The sequence below is a fragment of the Numenius arquata genome, chromosome 13 (assembly GCF_964106895.1).
Source record: "Numenius arquata chromosome 13, bNumArq3.hap1.1, whole genome shotgun sequence".
Classification (NCBI taxonomy): Eukaryota; Metazoa; Chordata; class Aves; order Charadriiformes; family Scolopacidae; genus Numenius; species Numenius arquata.
Window position 1 is genome coordinate 7,615,596 of NC_133588.1, and position 22,222 is coordinate 7,637,817.

Sequence of the window (22,222 nt, forward strand, 5' to 3'; positions counted from 1 at the left end):
CTTGACTTTGGAGCGCTTTTATGTTTTAATTGGGGCATTTGCCTGAGAAACAGCTGATCCACAGAAACATTTTTCTTTTTATGATTCTGTATTCTAAATCAATAGCGGGGTTGTTTTCCTTGATGTATTTTAACAAGTAATAAACACGGTTGAGTTTGGAAGCCTGGCAGCAACTGAACCATCAGCTCCGGGCACGCACCCCCGGAGGAGCCCCAGATGCGGGTCGGGGGGGGGGGCAGCAAAACGCCGTCCCTTGATCGCTCTTCACTCCAGGACTTCATAGTTCCGTCCAGAGCGACCCCGGGGCGGTGGAAGCCGCGGGATGCGCGCACGGAGACCGCCGGGGAGCGCGGTTGGCCTCGGGGAGCCCCGCGGAGGGAGGCGGGCCGGGCCGGGCCGGGCGGAGCCTCCCGCTGTGGGCGGGGCGGGGGCCGGGCCCGCGGGTGCAGCCGCCGCCGGGGCCGCTCGTCGCCCGGGCGGGGAGAGGCGGCCGGGACGTGCCGCCGATGCGGGGCCGGAGCCCGGGCCGCTACGGGAACAACGCCGGGCGCTCCCCGGGCGAGGGGAGAGGAGGCTCGTCCCTGCCACCTCGCTGGACCTTCCTGCGGGCTCCGAGAGCAGACTTGTCAGTGTGATGGGGCTCGGAGGGGAGCCCGGCGTCGGTTCCTCGCTTGCGGACTGCGGGAGCCCCCACTCAGCGCCGGGCAGTTGAATCCCGCTCGCGGCGGAGCAGAGAACCGGGACGAGATTTATCGCTTCATTCCCAGGAACGCCGCTTCCCACCTGCGAGCGAGTTTGAGCAGCCGGCTGTGGATTTTATATTTGCTTCCCCGCACGCCGAGGTTAGTCGGGCGGCTTTGGCTTTTTGGGAAGGAGCTCTGACCCGGCCCCGCTGCGTGCGATGGATTGAGGCGTGCCCGGCTGCGCCCCGAGCCCGGCCCCCGCCCGCAGCCCACATAGATGAGATGGAAAATCGGGGGCTCTTCTGCACCTTCTGTTACCTGATGTTCAACGCACCTCTGCTCTTCATCGTCACCGGTGAGTAAGGGACCTTGTGCCTCTTCCCGCGGTCAGCCGCCGCTCCGGACACAACTTGCTGGGCGGGAGGCTGCGGGGCTGCGGTGCCGGCGGGGCTCGCCCGCCCTGCCCTGCCCTGCCCTGCCCTGCCCGCCGCTGAGCTGCAGCCGCTTCGCTCCCGCCGGCGGTTGCTCCGAGCCCCCCGGCCTCTCCGCCGCCGTTTCCAGTGGAAGTGTCGATGGCTGGGGGCGGGGAGCGCTGCCCGGGGGGGTGTTTTTGCAGAACAAGGTGGCACTGTTGCGGCCGCAGCTGCCGGCAGCGCGGGCTCGGCGCCTCGCAGCCACCGGCGCGGAGCGGAGCGGGGCGCAGCGGGCGCGCAGCCCGGGACAGACAGTCCCCCGAGCCGGATCCGGGGGAGGGAGCGTAGGACACTGGTGCCCCTGTGTCCAGCCGGGGGCTTTCTTGGGAGGACGAGGGGTTTTTAAGATCCTTTTCGAACTTTCCCTTTCCGCCGGTGGCGGGGACCGGCTCGGCCCTGACCCGGGCACGCAGTCTGGATGCTCCGCATATCCTGCGGTCACCGGACTGCGGGAAACCCGTGTCTCGGTCTGCGTCTCGCCCCTGGGCTGAAACTGCTCACCTTACATGGAAAAAGACTGATCTTGTCTTTGAATCTCTCCCCTTAACCAGCCCTTGTAACTCTGTCTTCCCCTCCCAGCTACCTTTACTGAAGTTCCCAAAGATGTGACTGTTAGGGAGGGAGATGATATTGAGATGCCTTGTGCTTTCCGAGCCAGCGGATCCACCTCTTACTCCTTGGAAATTCAGTGGTGGTACCTTAAAGAACCAGCCAGAGAACTTGCACACGAATTAGCCATCAGTGTCCCCGGCAGCAGGAGCAAGGTAATACAGAGATATATCTATTCATCGAGTGCAACATGCTCAGAGGGTGATCAAAATAAACTCGGCAGTCCCAGAGAGGAGAGTGTTTCCTCTACCCAGTGCCAGTGAGCAGTTGGAAGCACTGGCATCTCCAGGCCCTCCCTGGGGCAGAGGTGGACAGGGCATGCACCATGGGGGACTTCACCTCGGGGAAAAAACGTCAGTGCTTTAAGGATTGTAAATAGAAAATGATAAATGCTGCTGCAAAATCAGCAATGAGGACCCAAGACAGGCAGTCAAAAATAGCTGTAGTGTGAAGTGGGGACAAGCAAAAACCAGTGCTTCTGTGGGCTGAGTTAGGAATCGTTGTAAAAGGTAGGAGAGCTCATCGTAATTGCTGTAAAAGGCTCGCTCACTGATAGAGCCGATAAAGGCAGGAGGGATACACCTCTTGCTGGGGGTATGTTAAGTACATATCAATCTGCATATACAAATGCACACAGTTTCTTGGGGTGCACGTACACACCTGTGTCCGTATCTAGAGCTCAGCAAGACATTTTCAGACAGTCAGATGTAGTAATTAAAATGCATGAAGCGGAGTTAAATCTTGCGTGTCCTTTCTCCTCCCCCTTGCAAGCCGCCTGGTGTGAGGGTAGGCTCTAGTCTAAATTTTTCAGCTGCGCTTCCCCAACACAAGCCAGTTCATTCTGCAGCCTCCCCCCAGTGCAAGACACCTTGCTGGTGCCAAATGGGGCTGTACAAGGAGTGGGCTAAAACAGGATTTCCAGGCTGTGTTGCCCTACTGCACAGGGCACGTCATCCTCTCCAGCCCCCGGCCTCTGCGCCGGCAGGGTGCCCCGCGGCAGCCTCCGTGCCTGTGCCAGCTCCCCTCTCTGTGGCACGCTTGTTTTCCTGCAGAGCTCAAATAGAGATGCAAAGCATATAGACACTGAGCTAATGTGATGCCGCCTAGCTGGGGAAAGCGTAAGTCAGTTGTCAGACAGGGAAATAAATCGCTTGGATTTAAATGTCTTCTTTAACCTTATATAAAAACCGTGAGTTGCTTTTACAATAAATGATGACAGGGCATGCCTGGAGAATGATGACCGTCTCCCTGGGAGGCGCGTCAGTGAGATCTGAGGCATCGCTTAGCTTTACAGTAGCTGCAGACAAAAAAAAAAAACCACCAGGTATGAAACCTGCTGAACGATACCTGCTCCCAGAATGTTTCAGGACCAAAGCTCTGCCCTGAGCAGTGCGGGATCCAGCCTGCCCAAGCGCTTCACCGCTGTGCTGATGCATCTTCCCCCGTGTTTGTCACTGACGGCAAGCAGCACGGCATGCAACAAGCATTTCTTTGGCTGCTGTTTGCACCCTTGGTGAGGGCAGCGCTTCTGTGGGCACCGCAGGAGCTTTACCAAAACAGTCCCCCCCAGCTGAGCACTGGTTTGCTGCCTTCCCCATCGCCTGGGAACTCCCCTCAGCCACGCACGGGCTGTGTGAATGGCAAGTGGAGAAAGTTGCGCCCGCCGGTGTCCTGTCCTTGGGGTGGGAAGATGGGCATCTTTTTAATGTGCTGGCAGAGCTGAGTCTAATCCCCCTGTTTTCTGTTCTTTTAGGTAACAAATAAGGATGCAACCAAAATCAGCGTAAGTGCAGCTCCAGCTGGGTGGTGCGCGCCCCTCCTCCCGTACACGTGGGGTTTACTGCATGCCCCCCTCCTTTCCTGACACACGAATGCAGCTGGTCTCACTGGCAGCCCCGCTCCTGCAGCGTGGCGGGGGGGTGGCACTTTTCCCCTCCTCGGTGTGTCGTGGCTCGGTCGAAACGTTGCCATCTGTTGCTGGTTTAGCAGTCACGTCTCATTCCTGGCAAATCGAGAGGAGGTGATGCTTGCCTTACAGCCCTTCCTTAGCCACGCTTGAAAAGGACTGTGGGCCGGAGCAGGAGAGAAGTTTGCTTTTTTCCCCTGCCCTCTGCAAACCCCAGTCGCCTGTGGCGACCCCCTTCCCTCCCTGTCCTACGGGAAACGAGCCCCTTTCCCGTTTGATGCGGGACCGGGATTGCCCCTGCCCCAGCGAGGCGGCCGCCGGTCCCTCTCCGCGGCGCTCAGGCGCGGCTGGGGCCGTTCCCTCCCGGCCGAGCGTGGGCTGCACCGGCACCGCAGGGCTCATCCTCGGTCGGGCTGGGTGTCACTGCACCCTGCAGGGTCTGGCCCGCTGCAGCAGGCGTGGGACGGAGACCCCCGGCGTGCCGGGCTCTCCCCCCGGGTGCCGGGTTCGGGGCGGTTCGTGCGGGCTGGAGGTTGCCCGGCACCCGGGGGGGCTGCGGGGCTCCGGGGGGGACTGGGCGGGAGGAGAGAGTCCCACCCCGGGCTAGGGGCGGGCAGGCGGGGGGGTTGGCAGGGCGGTGAGGGGTGCGTGGGGATAATGGGGAGCAGGGGCTGATTCTGGATGGCCCCTTGGGACCCCGGAGTGGGGGGTGCTGGGGTTAAATAAGCGGCGCTTTGGAAAGGGGGGGGAGCTTAGCCCAGGTTCTGGACGGCAAAAGACACGTACCTGGGGGGAGAGCGAGCTCTGCCGGGGGCGCCCCGCGGCGCAGGGCCGCTGCAGGGGAAGGGGAAGGCGGCGGGTCCGGCGGCCGCTGCTGAGGCGGCGCCGGGCGGTGCGCTCTCTTGCAGACGGTCCGCGTCCAGGGCAACGACATCTCGCATCGGCTGCGGCTCTCGGGCGTGCGGCGGCAGGACGAGGGCGTCTACGAGTGCCGCGTGGCGGACTACAGCGACGACGAGACGCAGGAGCACAAGGCCCAGGCGCTGCTGCGCGTCCTCTCCCGCTTCGCGCCGCCCGACGTGCAGGCGGCCGAGGCGGTCTCCCACATCCAGAGCGGGGCGGCCCCCCGCCGCCACGGCCCCGCCGCCCGCCCCACGCCGCCGCCCGGGCCCGGCAAGCGCCCGCCGCCCCCGGCCGAGGGGGGTGCCTCCACCGTCACCGCCTCGGCGGCCGCCGCCTCCTCGGCCTCGCCGCCGCCCGGACAGGCCGCCATCCTCCGCCAGCAGCACGGGTCAGGTAGGGCGCGGGGCGCGGGCGGGGGGCGCCCCTCTCCCCTGCCCCGCCGTGGCTGCCCGAGTGCCGCTATTCGGCCTAGGGTCGGACACCGCGACCCCCCCCCATCTGCCACGGGCGGGACTGTCGCTGCGGTGCCAAAGCTAAATAATCGCACCCGGGTCTGGAAATAAATGCATTTAAGTTATCCCTGCCTTGGCAGAAGCTGGCACGGAGGCATGGGCCTGGGGAGACGGGCCTGAGAGCAAGGCTGGGGGGCATGCGTCCTTTCGGTAGGGGCTATGGGAGGCCCCGCTTTCAGAGTGCCCCTTGCAGCCTTTTGGACATGGTGTTTGAAACGGCAGCCGCAGCCTCAAGTGAGCGAAATGCCATGGCTGTTCTGCAGGGAATTTAAATTGGCGAGCGGTTCCCGGGGCTGTTTGCCCCGGGCAGGCACGGGGCCGTGCAGAGCAGGGTGCAGGTTCCCAAGGGAAATGTCAGTTGCTGCGTAATGAGCTCCACATCTGAATTACTGGCAGGATAAGGATTGGAGATACTGCACTTTATAATGGTTTGTGAGTGTAAACATTGTGCTAATACTGATTGTCTATCAGTTAATACTGTATTAAGTTATTAATGCTGTATTACCATGTTACAGCTAGCTGGAGAAGGCTGTTGTAAACCTTTATTTACACTAATGACAGCAAAGTCTGGGACAAAGAACACAGAGTCTTAAATCCGCATTGTGGTGGTATTTCAAGCTGTGTGGTGCTGCTCTGGCTGGGCTTTAGCTCCCCTCTTGGCCACTGTCACTTAGCTAATGTTGAACAAACATCCCTGCCAAGTTACCTGTGGAAGAAGGGAAACAATTTTATGCCGCCGACTGTGCAGGGAAAGCCCCGAGCTGCCCTCTCTGCTGAGTCTCTTCTGACGCAGATTAATAATCCTCACACAGGAATGTTCACACGCCTCTCTGATACCTCTTCGCACTCTCGGGGTGAACGGTCACAAGTTTGGCTCATGGTAATGGAAATCAGTTGTATATGGGTCACTGTGACCTGCTAGTGCTTTACAGGTGCTGTGTTTTCTCCGGCTACTACTTTTGGCTGCTTTCTGAATAATTTAGTTTCTTTCTCATGTCAAAATATGTGTGAAAACTAGGTTTTACTCCTTACCATTCCTAAAACTAAGCCGGCTGCTCCATTGGTGTCTAGTGGAAGACAAAGTGATAATTCCTGATGTCTGATTACAGGAGCCTGTGCGCATATAAAAAAGTTCTGCTTGCTTTTGCTGAATTCACTGACCACAAGCAATTAAACCAAATGCTGTAAATGCTCACGATCTGTTGTTTTCCTATTGGAAAGATCTGCTTCCCTCCTAGGAGCCCAGGGCTGGTGGTTGTTTTTGTGTTTCCTCTTTCCACTCCCCCACAGTGAGAATTCTTGCGATGTCTTCCATGCCAACAATCGAAGTTAGGTTTAGGATTCGCAGCGCTGTGTGCCCTGCCTGCTGAACCCAGAGCTTTATGTGGTGCATATGAACTAAACACAGGACGATGGAAGTGCAGTGGGCTCGGTTCCATTTCAACAGATGGATGTGAGTGTGTGCCACCAAGAGAGCGTGTCACATATGTCTGTTAGGGCGAGACCCCCTGCCCAGATCATCTAAACTGCTGTCTGTCCTGATTTTTTACATGTCTGTGGTTTGGGGATGTGACACTGCGGCATCATTTCTAGGTTTGGATTAAATTCTGAAAATGAAATAAAAGCACCGTGGCCAGCAGTGGAGATAATGGAATGATTTAAATCAGTGGAAAAGGTAGTGGAATACAGAAAAATATTTTGTGGGGATCTCCAGATGGAGGCTGATGCTAAGAGGGCTACGAAATAGGCTGAGCCAAAATTTCCTGCTGTGACATTTCTCCTGCGCACGCTGGTATCTGTGAACAGTGCCACTCCGTGGCAGCTTCCCTTCTGGGAGAAAGCTGAACTCAGTGCAGAGAGCACAGGGCTCCTGTTCATAATACTTACTTAATAAGGTATAAACCAGCAACTGCTTTTGTCTCCATACAAGGGAGGCAGCTAATTTTGTATTTTGGTATGGCCCTCTGTAAAAGAATGTCTTTTTACTCTGCTTGAATCAAGACCCCCTGAATAACAGGCTTCCACTTGGTTTATTGTAATTTCTGTACCTGTGGCAGTTTGGAGCTGCCCTGTAATTACTTAGAAACAAATCAGCCACAGCATGGCTCAGTAGATGAGCATCTGAAACACTTGGCCTTCCAAGTCCCTGATTCGGGTGCCTTCTGGACCAGAACTATCTGAGACCTGTTACCACGAGATGTCTCCTTGGTTGCTTTTGTGGAGCAGATTGCTGGTTGTCATCCCGGTCCCCATCACCGGTGTATTTTATAAAGACGGTCTGGGCCAAGCACTTAGGTTGAAGCAGAAACAGATAGCTTGGTGCAGAGGCAAGAAGTGGATTTAGCTCCTCTAGGCATGAAGTGTTGCTCCCTGCCCAGAGTAAAGGCGTGTGAGTAACGTGGAAGTCAGTGTGATGAGGACTTGCAGGGGTATCACCTGCTTTTGTGAGGAAGTCAAAGACTTGGGTCTCCAGTGCTGGTGCTCGGGTTGGATAAACACTAAACTTTCTTCAAAACATCTTAAAAGAAAATTACATCCTTGAGCTTCAGAGTTTCCCATTTGTATGGTAAAGTGGTGTTCTTTAGAGCTATTTTAGGTATGGTAGTTATTTTTCTCTGTAAAGAATGTAGTCTCTTTAAAGGAAATACTTTTTTTTTTCTCTTTTTACCTCTGTAAACTAGAAGCCTTGTTTGGAGTCCACCCCTTCAATGCAGTGTCATAGCTGGTTTTCCACACAGTGGGGCCATCAAATCAAACCAAGTCTTTGCTTGAGTAGGGTGTGTGACGCTGCAGGACCTAACCCTGTGCTGCTGTCCGTTTTGAGCTCTGCAACACACATTCACAGAAGTATTTGCACCAAATCTGTGTGTAATAATTGAATCATCTAATACACTTACTCTCAAAAGTCTTTAGCATCTTTAAGTCTTTCCATTGTGCAGGGGGATATTTCCTCTGTATAAAAGCAGAAATGTGCTCAAACAATGGATTTGCCATCTCTGATTAAGAAACACCTGTTTTTAATACACTGGAGAGCTCTGCCTAAAAGCTGATGGCATGGCATGAGACAGTGTCCTGCATGGATTGGGTTCTGATCCTATTTTCTTGGCAATAGAAATCTTCCCAATATGTTCAGTGTGGTAAGATAGTGCCTCTATGTGCTTGTATTCCAATAAATGTGATTATAGATCAAATGCTGCTTTCAGATGTGCCTACAGGGCTCTCGTTGACTTCAGCTGGAGTCCCAGTCATGCACTGTGGAAAAATGTGGTTCTTTATGTCTTCTAGTTGATCTGAAACATGAACTTATTAGAATAAATGAGTCTGTTACTGAGATTCGCTAAAGAGCATAGAGTGTCATCTGACAAACCAGGTATAAATAGAAGATGCATAGTTTTGGCCATGTAATCTGAAATCGCATTTGGTAGAAATTTGTGATTAACATCGCAGTATATAAGGGAATAGGTCCAACATAACAGAAAAATTGCCAAATATGCCAGAAATGTTACCTACTCAGAATTTTTTCTGTAATATTTAAACTATCATATGAATACTTAGTGCTGTGGTCTCACAAGAGTCAAAATGATTATTGCTTGTTTGCTGGTAAAGTAGACTGAAGTGGAAACTGAGAACGTGAGGCAAAGATCTGCTGGTAAGATCATTGGTTTTAATTCTATCAGAGAAAGAGCTGTTGCCCATATGGTTCTAAATGGGAATGATGTTTAGCTTTCAGTTTACTGATACGCAAATGGAAACTTTTGCTGTAGGAAAAAAATCAGGGTGAGCAAGTGAAAGAGTGCATATAGCGTTATCGTGTTTGACAGCGTTCCTGGTTTTTACTGAGGGGGACACAGGAGCATCACTGGGCAAGACACTGTCTCTATCCCAGAAAGTTTGTTCTCCAAATGGGTGAGACGGCCAAATGGCAGGAGGAGCAACGACCGACTTTGTTGAGTGTGTGGCAGCTGTGAAATTAAATACGAAAACTTAATTTCAGATCTCTTAAATTTGAGTCCAGTGCCTCAGTCATGAGACTAACTTTGTCATCTGATAGGTGAAGTAATAAACAAGGATTTTCGTACTGACCTTCTGGGAGGCAAATTGGCTGTATTATATCCTACCAAACGGTCTCCAAAACGAGTGCCTGTGTATTGGCTTGGGGGCAATTTTTAGTTTAACTTCTGAGCAGAATGTAGATCAGACATTGCAGCTTCCAAATTCCCTTTTATTTGTTTGATCTCTAGCCTCAAAGCTCTGAAGTGAAAGCTTTAAATAAAATAAACAAAGATGGGAGTGTGAAACAAGAAACTGTGCTTCATTATGCTTAGAGTGCTCTAGGAAGGACACGGGGAGACTCATGTGTTATGTGGCGATGAAGTGTTCACAGCAAGGAAGAAAATAAGTCTTCACTTCACGCCTATCCCCCTCTCCCCCCCACAGAGCCTTTTATGTCCGAGGCAGAAGAAGTCTGTCCGTGGGCTGCCTGGCCTGAGATGCTAGAGCACCCGGCCCCAGTTCTGCAGTCTCTGCGTGCGCAGCTCCCGGGGATGCTCCTAAGAGCGGTACCTGCACAAAGTCAAGCTGTGGCAACCTACCTTGAGGCAGGAGGCCATGCGGGGAGAGCTTTAGATCTCCGTCGTGGGCTGGGAAGCAAAAGGTATTTTTTTGCAGCTTAAAGACAGGAAGGTAAATGAGCGCACTGTTTTCTAGAGTATAACGAGCTGTGGCTGGTTAGAGGGCATCAGGAGGGACTGTGGTTGAGTTTGGATAAACTTTGGGTAAGGGTTTGGGTCTAGGGCCCTCCTGGCTTTTAAGAATTTGAATGACTCTGCACGGTAGTTTGAGAAACAGCCCGTGGAGCTTGTTTATCTTTGACAGATGAACATTACACAAAGTAGTGAGAAGGGAAAGTCTCTGTGTGTGCTGCTGTTCGGCTCAGGCTCCCTGCCTTTCCAACCCAGTAATGGCTGGGTCTGCTTCACTCCCTCTCTGCTTTTTATAAAGCCAGATACGAGCTCACATTCTGTTGTTATTTGTAGTTAAATGCAACCTGGGTCACATCCCATTTTCCTGTACATTAAATAAAGTAGCAAGACAGAGGCCATAACTGAATTATCAGCCTGACCTTCTAAATGTCACTGGATAATAAACATGCAAAAAGAATTCTCATTAAATACACATCACTAGCACTTCAATATCTAGGCAAATTAGACTGCTTTGAGGACAAGTGAGGTCAAATATCTTCTTTTGTGTGTGTGTAATATGGATTAATTCTCAAACTGGACAAAAGCATGAACTGCAGTACTGTGTCACCTCATTACCTAGGGCAGAAGCAAGCTGTGCCAGGGTGGTTTTGTACTGTGGAAATGCAATTTATTTGAGTAACCTCCTTTCAGCGATTCTTGTTAGTTCCCCGGAGGACAGACAAAACTGTACTAACCTATTCTAGTAAAGCCTGCGCGATGTCCTTGAAGAAACCTGAATATTATTTGAACTTCTTTAATATCTTCAACTTGTAGATAAAAAATGTTTTTAAAAAATACTACCAAACATAATGAAAGGGGTATTCCGTGTCTTTACAATGAATGTAGAAGCTGTACCTAAAGTTGATCTAGATTTCTAATGAGATCGATTAATTAGTGAGTGAAAATTAGAAATGTGTATGAGGGAAGGCTGAGTGCACCCATGTGTCTTTTTTACATGAACAAATAGCATTTTGGGCAGGAATGTACATAAGCGCTAGTGTTTTATGTAGGGTTTCAATAGATACTTTGCAAAATGGAGTCTTGGTTTGCAGAACCAGGTGAGTTACTCTGCGTATTGTACACGAGAATTGTTGTGCATTTCCCACCTCCGCTGAACTGATGCACAAAGCAACACTCGGACTGGGCTGTGGATTCTCTAGTTCCCTGATACTTTCAGAGGTATGCTTAGCAAAGAAATGTCAAGACGATCTTAACTGGTCCTGGTTTTGGGAAGGGCAGTAGTAGTGGTGGCCTGTAGTTGGAAAGCAAACACACAGTAGGATCTGCCGGGAAAGGAAGCTGACAGAAGTCCTGAGGAGAAGTTGTTTCTTCTTTACATACAGAGCCCGGCAGGACTGTGCTGGTAATACAAGGGGTTTGTTACAGGGTTTGATTTAGCTTTGCTAAAGCAGTGAGAGAGCTGGCAGGTTCACTATTGCTGTTTACTATGTGTTTTTTAAAATTAAATAATGGCAGAGCAGACCCATGTGTCAATAATAAACAGTTCAAGTAGGTCTGTATTGGAAAAAATGGGGTTGTCAGCAGAATGGTATTATTTGTCACAACGGCGCTTAACAACCGAGTATTTTACATCGCTAGGCTGTTATCAGTTGGGAGGCAATTTCATGAGCTGGGAAGAGGAGCAGTTTGGCAGAGCAGCCGCTGTGCTCTGCGGGGACGTCAGTGCGATCGCAGCGCCCAGATCGTTGTGCCCCGGCTGGAGAAGGGAGCCGGGCCAATGGAGCTTACGTGGGATGTCAAGTAGTTGCCATAATGCCGGGTCTTACCCTGCGTTTGCGTGGCTGCGAGGAGGAAGCGGAGCATCCTTCTTGTGTGCTGGCAGCGGCTGCTCATCTCGGGCAGAGCACAGTCTCTGAGACAGCGTCTTCTGTGTCTGTCGCTTTATGGGTCACGTGTAAAATTCTCCAAACCGGTATAATTAGAACTACTTTATAAATTTTAAAGTTGTCATTCTAATCTGCATCCCTCTCACTCCAGGGAGCTGGAGATTTCACATGTAAAGAGGGCACTGAGGAATATCCTGTGCCCACAGTTTTCCAAATAACCCCTTGCTGGATTATTCTGTAGGGTTTGGCCTCCCTTAGATCTCGGGTATAATGGCGTTAGTTTGCTAATATGTAGCAAATTTCATTAATTGCAAAGCTTTGGAGGGCCTGCATGCTTGTGGGTCACTCCCAAGATGTAACTGTTTGCTTATAGCAAAAAGGTGATCCCTTCTTTATGTAAATCCCAGGCTGGGGGGGGTTTCAGGCACATCCTCTCAATTCAGCCGGTTTCCTTACGCCATCGCGCATTCTGCTAATGCACTTAGCTCTGTTCTTTAAGCATGGCAAGGATGGTCTTATTTTTCAAAAAAAATCCTAAAATAATCTGCATTCGCATCTGCTTAACTTTGGTAATTCTGATTGGAGTGATAATTACAACTACACTGTCAGTTTCTTCCTAATCCTGATCAAGTCAAAAATACTCTAAAAGACAGTGAAGAGGGAACTACAGTGACTTGTTCTTTACTTCTGAGTCGCAAATATTTACAACTTGGATCAAGTACAGAATGTGAAGTCTGTGGTTCTGCCCAGTGTGACTTTTATTGCAAGTCTTCTCCTGAAGTGGTGACTTAAGGAATCGTGTGACCGTATCTAGCTCACCTGCTTTTCTGGCGTTTTAGTCCTCCTGCTTATAATGAAAGACTAGAGAATATGGGCCAGACGCCAGAGCTCAGCGACTGAAACCCCGCTACCGGTACTCGTCATCCCCTCCAGAGCTGGGTAGCCCGAGCTGTACTCTTTGCTATTTATGTGTATCACTATGCTGTGGGCTTGCTCACATGGTGGTACTCAAGAAGCACGTGTAGGGCTGGATGCTCATTTACCACCTGAACTACCACTAATGTACTTAGTTATGTTTCTGTAGGTTTTAGTTCAAAATCCATTTTCCACCAAATCATATTACAAAGAATTTTGTGTCTCTCATTATTCAAGTGTCAAGAAGTGAATTAATGTTGCTTGGTTTTGTTAAGTTAGTTTTAGATCATGGAACTGCAGAAAATTCTGGAAATGAAACAAATCCATAGTTGCATATTTTGGGTCTCTTTAATAAGATATTTGGTGAGGAGAGATTATCTCACGCATACCAAAGCAGAAATCTGTTTATGGGAATGTAGAGACCAGCTGCAGGTCTCAAAAAAGGAAACTTACTGTCTTATTTAAATGCAGACCAATATAAAGTATTTAAGCTTTATAATCTATATAGAATTAATGACTTTTTTAAAGTATTCAGGATACATTCCTATTCTATGTTGACCCTGTCTGTAGCACTGTTGCCTTTTGGAGCTTTTTATAAATTACTGGTGGTGTTATCTTAAAGTTTTTCTTTAATTTCTCCCAAGCGTGGATACCTGGAGTGGATGGGTGGTTTGTCTGGCTGTCTCCAGTTGAGGACAGATGCCAAGAGCAGCCACTCAAGGGCCCAGCTCCACGTGAATTGGCTCAGCTGCTGCTCTGCCGGGCTTTCGGGGGACACCACCATCTCTCCATTCAGCAGTTTTCATAGTCAAACATGGTGCCTAGAGGTGGGGCAGGGCTTTCCGTAAGGCTGCTGACGGCTCCGCGTGTATTTGGCCGCCACAGAAGGCAAGTGGGTGTGTTGAGGGAAAATGTACCAACTGTTGCCCTATTGTGTGTCCCTCCTTCTTGGAACTTTAGTGGGAGCTGAGTTTTTACTAGCCTATTGACAGTGAAACTGCGTATTTTTCAGGTAATCTAAAAAGTAGGAATATTTTTGATAAAGATAGAAATATTTCTTGCTGTTTACCTGATATGCGCTGCCATAAATCTGGTGATCAAATCCACCAGTTTAACCACCCAGCTTTCTGTTTGTCAGTAGCTGTGTTTAATACAAAAATGTCCTGCTGTGCAGACCTGCAGCAACTGTGGAACTGGATCAACAATTGTCCATCTAATCCTGTGGCTGTGTCTAATAATGTCCTTACGATCTAGGGGAAAAAAGGAGAAGCCTCCATAGAGGATAACTGGGCACTGGACTGATCTGTGTACCATATGCATGTTTGGAAGGGACTGTTAGTCCTAATATTTTGAGAACAACTTGGCCTTAATGAGTCTCAGTTGAAATGAGCTCTAGTGTGATCGAAAATCCACCTCAATAATTGCAAGTGCCGTAAGAAACAAATACCCGTGTCTGTCCTGTCCCGCAGGCTCTCACACAGATGGACTTTCAGCAAAGCACTGCAAAACTTCACAAAATCAACACGGCACAAGGAATCATTTTCTTTTCATAGCTTTGCATCAGAACCAAACTTTTCTTTCTGCATCATTTCCGTGCATGACTACCTCTCCTTACCATCCCATTTCTCTGTCCATAACTATGTGATGTACGTGACCCATTTTTCATAGAATATGCTAAAACAGGGGCTTCACAGCATTCAGGAGTGCTTAGCCACGTTGTAGTTTTCTTTCTCAAAGTGGGGGTTAAATGTGTGGGTTGAAATGCTCAGGGAGCTGGAAGATGCTGCTGCTCATGAAAACAGGGTTCCTCTGCTCTCCTTAACAGTGCCTTCGTGCCTCTCAATACGCTGCAATTCCCCTGCCTTCCCTCCTACCCATGCTGCTGTTCACCACCAAAACACCAAAGCCTTCTGTCCCAATTAGGATTTTTTAGATGAAACATCAAGAACAATCAAAATTAAGAACCGGGCTGCTACAAAGAATTGGATTCTTCTCAAATACATATACGTATTTTTCTACTTCTGGTGGAAATTTGCAGTGTGCTGCCCCGTACGCAGCCCCAGCCTGGCCTTCTACCTCTGCTCTGTGTTCAGTCACAGAAACAATCCTAACCTGGCGTCCTCTGCAGCCCAGCGTGTACATAGATACAGGTATGGGCAGATCAAACATGCTCATTTCAGGAGTGCTAAATACTCCAAATGCAAATACAAATCTTGCTTGAAATACTAAAACCTATTGAGTTTCCAAAATTAGGATAGGAATGGCTTTCAGTTACACTTGCTACAGGGTGTTTTGGCGGTACACTTCTAAATACAGGCCTGGGCATGGCAGTGGCCACCTTCAGAGAGAAGGCAGACAAACGGTGAAACTCAGGTGTGATTTAGAAGACCTAAAACGATGACATAGTTTTACAAAACTCTGAACAGTATCTTCTGGCCAGTAAAACTGGTTTCAGTTTCCCGGGGAGTTTGAGGCTACGGTGTGGATAAGGAAAGTGAAATGTGGGCATTTGCAAGAAGGGTAGGGAGGGCAATTCTGATAGTTTCACCCAGCTGCGTGAGAAGATCTACTCCTCCCCTTGAAAACTGTGATGGCCTGGATGGAGGAAGAAAGCGGGATCACGAGCTTATACCTGCATGGGTGTGTAGAAATAAATACATGTGATGACTTCTGTAAGGCATTTTTTTGAGATGAGTTATGGAAAGCTGTTCCAAAATTCAGCAAATCATAAATAAAAATGTGTAGTGGGTAGAAAACTAATTTTGTCATTGTGCCTTCTAGGCAGGTTCAGTGGTGAGCACATCCCATGCGTCTGCTTATAAATATGTGGGAAGTCACCATTGCCAAAATTAGGAACACCAAAGGCAGCTCAGGAGCTGTTTCCAGTTCTGCCGAGGCACGATGAGCCACAGCCGCCCGAAAGCCAGGAGCAATGGGGACCCCAGCCTTTAGTACTTTTGCGTAGATTGCATAGTACCACGTATTTCTTTTAACAAGAGCACCTCACCTTACGTACAGCCGGGGGAGCGCGCTGAAGTTAGCACAGGCTCTGGACACACTTCTGCACAGCAGAATTAGTGCTTGGTGAGGAGTAGGAAGTTTAAGGCACCAGTTACAAGCCTTTAAAAAAACCCCAACAGCAAAAATGCAGTGTGTGAATTGTGCTATAAGTATTTAAGAGTGGAAGAAGGGTATATGCAGCTTATAAGCTCATGTCTCAGACTGTGGAGTCATTCTAATGTGGTGGAGCTTATTATCTCTTCAGTAAGTGTAGAGTGGCTTTAGTAATGCTGTCTTTTTAATTAAAAACTTCTAAGAAGCTCTTGGATCTGAAGTTTGGTGAATTCCATTCAATTCAGTGGAACTGTTCCAAATGTATGTCAGGGAGAAGGAATTTGTTTTATTGAGGAGGTTATTGCCTGTAATGATCCTTGACCAAACACCCATATAAAACCCTATTTCTTCCCTAGATACACGATCGTAGGAGCAGTTTCTCCAGGAAAATGTTTCAAGCAAATAAAGTTTCTGGACTGAGAAAATAAATCAATCTATATGGTCAGTTTGATCCCTCACCTCTTAATGAAATGCCAGCTTTGAGAGTTTTAATTGAACATTGTTCTGTAAGGAAACAGGCCGAGGGAAATGGGTCACTGCATAAAAGCCAGTTCCAAGGAATGTCTGGTGATGCTGCCAGCCAGGTCCCAGCTCCCTCAGGAACAGGCAGATTTTAGATGTTACCTCATCTTTCAAGGAAAATTGGCTACTGATGGCTGTCCGCTTTTTATTATATGGGCCACTGCGTTTTACCACCACCTCGGAAAGAAAGATCAAGGGACTTTTTAGATTCTTTCTAGGAAGAAAAATAGGAAACTGCTGGAAACTGTGTTTTTTGGCCACTGGTTAAATATAGCTTGTAAAAGAATCATCCCATTTTTCCCATCTGTGTCACAAGTCGCTTGGTTAATTAATGTTTGTTTTCGATTGGATGAACTGGTTTAAGTCAAACTTTGATGAATGCTGGCACAAACCAAATTATTAACTAGAAAACTACAGTAAAACATTATTATTATGTAGTAAATTGAAAAGAAGGATGCCTGATGCCAGAAAACAATTCACCGTACGCCAACAGAGCAGTTTGTTACTGTTCTGCTGTGGTAGACTTCCCCTTTACACCTTGTGCATATACATCATTCAAAAGCAAAACTGTAAATCTATATAGTGATAAATAAGCTTACAATAACAAAACATCAGTTAATATTCAAAATATAACTGAAATGAATTGTTTTCTTGTAAGTGTCTGTAGTTTGTAACTAACTGTGTACGCCTGATGTAAAGTCTCTGGAGAGAAACTCCCTGTTTTCAACTCTGGGGTGATGGAATGTCCAGATCAAGAATGTCCAGGTCAAGACCACCTTCCGTTTGTTTACGTCTACAAATGTAGCAATTTATTAAGCAAAATCAAAACTTCCACTACTGCAGTAACAGCAGGATTGAGGGCACTAAGTCCAGCTTGTTTATAAACAATACTACTTGTAATGAAAAGGGCTTGGGTTAACTAAATGGGGAGATATTACTGGAAATTCTGAAGTTCTGTGTATCTGCTTCTGCTGCCTGAAGTCTTACAGCAGAATAACACTGAATCAGCATGAAAAAAAAAGACTCTTGTATTTGGTGTTCAGTAAGAGTAACTACTTTCAAACAATTTTCAAAAAATGTATGTTATTTAACTGCTGAGAAATAGACTCTGAACTCATGTTCTGCTGTCAAATTAAGAAGAAGGAGAATGTAGGTTTAAAACAACAGCAACTTCTACAAGAGGAAGAGACAAAAAATCTGAACTGTTGCATTAATTCACAGTCCTGCATTGAGATTTAAACTAGTACATAAAGGTAAAACTGGCGTAGGAATGATTCTGGTTGGCAGGCACACAGCTAGTGCCCAGGGTTGTGACTAATACCGCTTTCCATTCAGAACAGAAACAATCCTAACCTGGTGTCCTCCGTAGGATGGTTGTAAGAGCACTTGAGCTGCAAGAGACCGTTTCTCCAGGTTGAGTTCCTCAGCGTTTCCAGGGGGATTCCTCCCGAACAAAAGCGCAGCTTTATTTTGGATTAACTGGCAGCGTCTCCTCAAAGTCGAGTCCTGGTCACTGAAAGAACAAGTTCAGCCCTGGCAGGGAAAAATGGGTTCTCACTACCCTCTGGTTTGAGCATAATAAATAGTCAAGGCCAGACCTTCACTGCCGTGGTGGGCAGATGTGGAATTGGCACAAATTCGGGACCTGTGAGCTGCGTGTGGCTGCCGGGGGTGTCGGCTGCTGCCGGGCTGTCCTTGCCATCACCGCGCACAGGGGAGGGCGATAGCAAATGGGACCACCCTGGGCTGGCCTTCCTGCAGCAGCGGCTTGTCGCAGAAGTGGGAAGAGCCGTCTGACAGCTCGGCACTGGGGATGTGCTGACTGGAAGTATGGGCCCCTTGTGCCCATGACTGCAGTCTGTGGATAAGCCATCGCTCCTTGGTTGCCACAGTGCATGGCGGGCTCAGAGACGGACAGATAACGAGGGCTTACCTTCAGCCTTCCCAGCCAGCAAGCTGTCGTCTCTCGCTGGTGTAGGCAGATTCGTTGTTACGGTTTTATCCTTGCTAAAACTGTAGGATATAATGTATTTGAGAATTGACTTTTTAAGGGAACGGCGGGCCCTGCTGGAGGAGGGAGGTCCCCGAGGCTGGGGAATGGCTGTCACAGCCCTGTTTGCGCCCAGGCTGGGAAGCCTGGCAGGGTTGGCACCAGCACGGGCAGGGCTCCCGCTGCCCTCACCCTCTCAGTGCAGGAAGGGGGATCGGCTTGTCCCGCCGGCAGGTCTCCAGGGGCAGACCCTCCTGGCACCCAGGCTCTGCAGGGCTGGCTTCTGGGCAGGGAAGGCAAGGCCGAGCTTGTGAGCTCCTGAGATGCTGCCTCAGAGCAGCAAGAACCTTTGGGGCTGGTGATCGTCTGCCCCACACGCTGGCTGGGAACCTGAGCCTTAGCAGCTCTTGTGCACTTTCCTGCATAAACTTCTAGTGTCCTTTTGCAAGAATTTAATGAGTTACTCCTTTAGTTACCTGAGTTAATTGCATTTGTTGATGCTTTTCAGCTTTCAAAAGAAAAAAAAAAAACCTATATTCATCTTAATGCCTTGCTGTTGCTACTTGGGCAGCCCTTAGGCACGTGTTTGTGCATGCAAGGGTTTAATTAAAACCTTAATAACTAAATAATCTCCACAGAGTCTAGGCATCTATGAGATAGCACTACAGGGACGTTTCTTGAGTTCCTCAATTGCACGCCACATTACTATTAACTATTTTTTTATATTGGATAATAATACTCTGGCTTTGCTGGTGAGGTATATATAGATTAGGAGGCAGCCTGAACAGCCAGCCCAAGAGCAGTGGGTTACTCGGGAACTGTTCGAGGTATTTCCTTTGATCATGCCACGGCTGAGAGAGACTCACATCGCCCAGAGACCAAGACTAAAGTATTCGCATTAGGGTGCATGAAGTGAGTTTCCTAAATAGAAGCGGCCTGATTCCTTTTCCAGAGATAAAGTTGTGGGTTTTGGTTTTTTTTTTAAAGCTTTCACGCTTTGCGAAGTGGCTCTGACAGTCACTTTTCTGGGTGGCTGTCAGTATTTTGGGCATTGACTACTCCTGCATGTAGGGTGTTCTGGGCTGATGCAGCCTCTCCCCGGGTGCCTCTGTGCACTCCAGCTGCAGGGCAAAGCTCCAGCTGGGCTCCTTGCTTTTACATCCACCCCTCTGGAAATGTCCCACAGCCACATGAGACATGACTCACAGGCGTGCACCCCTGTATCGTCACGTTACAGTGTTGGTGACAACTGCACACGCTAGTCCGTGTCATGGCTTTGGAAAAGTGTCACCCATTGGCACTTGGGACCCAGACAGCTGCTGCTGTGGACCAGTCCCAGTTAGCCTGGGCTCAGGAGGGGCTTGGGGAGTGAAAGGCAGTAAACTCTTGTCCCGCAGCAATGCCATAGGCTGCACCAGGACAGCAGGACTTCTCCATAGGAAGGGGCTTCTCCCGCCCTTGCTTAGCAGCAGAGCAGTGACCGGTTTCAGAGACGGAGCGGTCCCCGTGCCCCACACCGTGCCTGCGTGTCCTGCTTTCCTGGCAGAGCGTGGCCAATGGACCACAGCCCCAGTTCAGCCCTTCCATACAAGGGAGAGGGGCCAGACCACGGTGGCACACAGTAAATTCATCTCTTTTTGGGAAGATAACTAGAAAATAAAAAACTGAACAAGTATCTTAGCGTAAGTGGATACGAGGCAGGGACAGGCTTGTTTGCTGCAGTATGGACATGGATGCTACTTCTCGCTGTGAGCAGCTGCCCAAGGGGAGCTGTGTCCTCCCTCTACAGCCATAAGGGCGCAGGCACCTGCTTTCCTGTGATGGCACGTACGTAACTACCCCTGCAGCCCTGCAGAGTGCCGCATCAGCTTACCTCATAGAAGCGGGAGCCGTCTTACCATCCCTGGGTTTGGACGAAATGACTGTAACAGATGTGTTCCACATCTGACCTCTGTTTTTCTGTAGCTCCTGTGCACATTTTTAATTTAAAATTCTGCTCTTTCCTATAAAAGGTAAAGAAGATGTCAAGGTCTTGCTGTTCCCATTCCAAATGAAATGGGTTCATGTCCTGTTAATCAAGGAGTACAGCCGCAGCATTTGTCATTTCCCTTTAAAGTAATGGGTGGTTGATACCTGTCATTTCTCAAGAAACTATAAACCAGATTAAGGTGTATTTATAGAAATCTCAATTGCTGGTAACTTGGCTGAAGCCAAGTTTAGGCATACCATTAGTAATGCATAATGAAATGACCTAAGTGGAGTTAGATTTGGGAGGGGGAAGAGAAAGCTATTTGAGTTGGATAGCTTGAGGATGCTGTTTTACTATTAAAATTAAGCTTCTGACCCCTGGCTCTGAAGTGATAAAAATAAATCTTCCTGTATTTCTCTTCTGCATTTAATCTTCTATATTGGAAATGATAAAGAATAAAATCTCCTTCTCTCCTTGTTTCTTTCTTTTCTAGGTACAGGACCTATTTATGCTGCAGACCCACTCCTATATATGTTCCTGTTAATACTGCATAAGCTTGTACATTTATTAGTAAACCACTGACGGACTATTTCCTCCACTCTTCCTCAGCCAAACAAAAAGGAACCTATTTAAAAACAGAACAAATCCCTGACAAAAAAAAAAATACCTACAGTTTTAAAGATGGACAGAAAGAGACTGAAAGAAGCATGATAAAATTCTACATGAGGGGAAAAACATATTTTTGGGGATGCCACTGAAAGTAAACCACATAGAATAATGCATCTAGTTTCCAGACTCTATGGTGTAAAGCCCTGCTCTGTGCATGGCAACTATGATTTCTCTATTTTAATGTAATATTTTTTCTTTTCTAAACCTTTCCTCTGACTCTTCATTTTGCACGAACTGTTGAGCAGTTATCTTTATGACAATATGTAAAGATGTTGGGTCGAAGCCCTTCCTAAGAAAGGAAATATTTTTAGTAGATTATTGTGTTTAGGTTTTTTGGATTTCCTTTTTCTTTTTTAATTAAATTATTTCTTTTAGAGACATTTTAATTAAAAAGGTACATCTTACCATAATTAATATTCACTGTCAATAATATTTATTTTTAAATGAAGATTGGAAACAAGGTAAGACATTTGTTTATAAACTGTATTGTATATTGCTGAATAACAGTTGAATAAAAAGATTTTCAAATAAAGTTTTTACAGATGTGTGTGCCTTTCCCTGTGTCCTGAAGCTCCTGAGAAGGCTTCGTGGCTGCGTCTGTTCCCTGCCCTGTCACAGCACAGAGAATTGAGGAAAGGTGCATCACAAACCAAATAAAACTGAAATAAGTTAGTTATTACACACCCCAATGTATTTGCAAACCCCACAGCGGAATGTGCTGACAGCGAGTCACGAGCTGTAACTGCATTCTCCTGAGGTGACACCAGTTATCTCTGGGCAGTTAATGCCCAATCAGATGGACACTGGGATAGTGCGGAGCCTTCAAGGTAAGTTGCTTTGGTTTTCTCCAAGCCTCTTTGAAAAAAGATTAATCAACCAGTGGAAAATAAAAATGACTGTACCTGGAATGTTGTATTCCCTAGACCTGGTTCTAATATATGTTTACAATATATTTAGATTCCCAAAATTACATAATTGTGTCACTTGTCTTACCAAGTGAACTTTCCTCTAATGAAGCAAAAGGCTTTTGTACAGTAAATAGAGCATTTATTTTTCTGTTTCAAAATTCTTGGCTTTTAAGTGAGGTAATAGGTAAAGGAACTCAACGTTCTTTAGCTGAATTTAGTAAAGTACTTTGAAATTCCCTAAGTCTGACTGTGACTCTTATCCTTTCATTTGCATAGCATTTCTAAAGCACCTTAATTGTGGAACTGGTAAAGTGCCAGCTACAGCACCAGCAGGACTCTGTCGGCAGAAGCTATTGGAGCAAAAGCAGGATGTGCCGTTGCCTCACCTCGAACCTGAGTCCTCTTCTAAAAGGAGGGTAGGAAGGGGTTTTTCAGTTTCTCCAATGGTCAGAATTTGCTT

General features: G+C 48.2%; 1 protein-coding gene and 1 long non-coding RNA gene across 2 annotated transcripts in view; one reads left to right on the top strand and one right to left on the bottom strand.

Annotated features, from left to right (window-relative positions):
* Positions 1-634: 634 nt before the first annotated feature.
* On the top strand, positions 635-20,767 carry VSTM2B (V-set and transmembrane domain containing 2B). Its single transcript, XM_074158004.1, is given in 7 exon segments — positions 635-707; positions 848-930; positions 933-1,038; positions 1,736-1,920; positions 3,519-3,548; positions 4,580-4,967; positions 20,679-20,767. Coding segments are annotated over 7 exon segments (954 nt in total).
* The window catches only part of LOC141471456 (uncharacterized), a 65,059-nt gene continuing 59,852 nt past the window's right edge, over positions 17,016-22,222 (bottom strand). The window contains exons 6-7 of the long non-coding RNA XR_012463521.1: positions 20,090-20,219; positions 17,016-18,239 (exon numbers count right to left, since the gene is read on the bottom strand). This is a non-coding gene — a long non-coding RNA (uncharacterized lncRNA). The remainder of the gene's footprint in view (positions 18,240-20,089; positions 20,220-22,222) is intronic.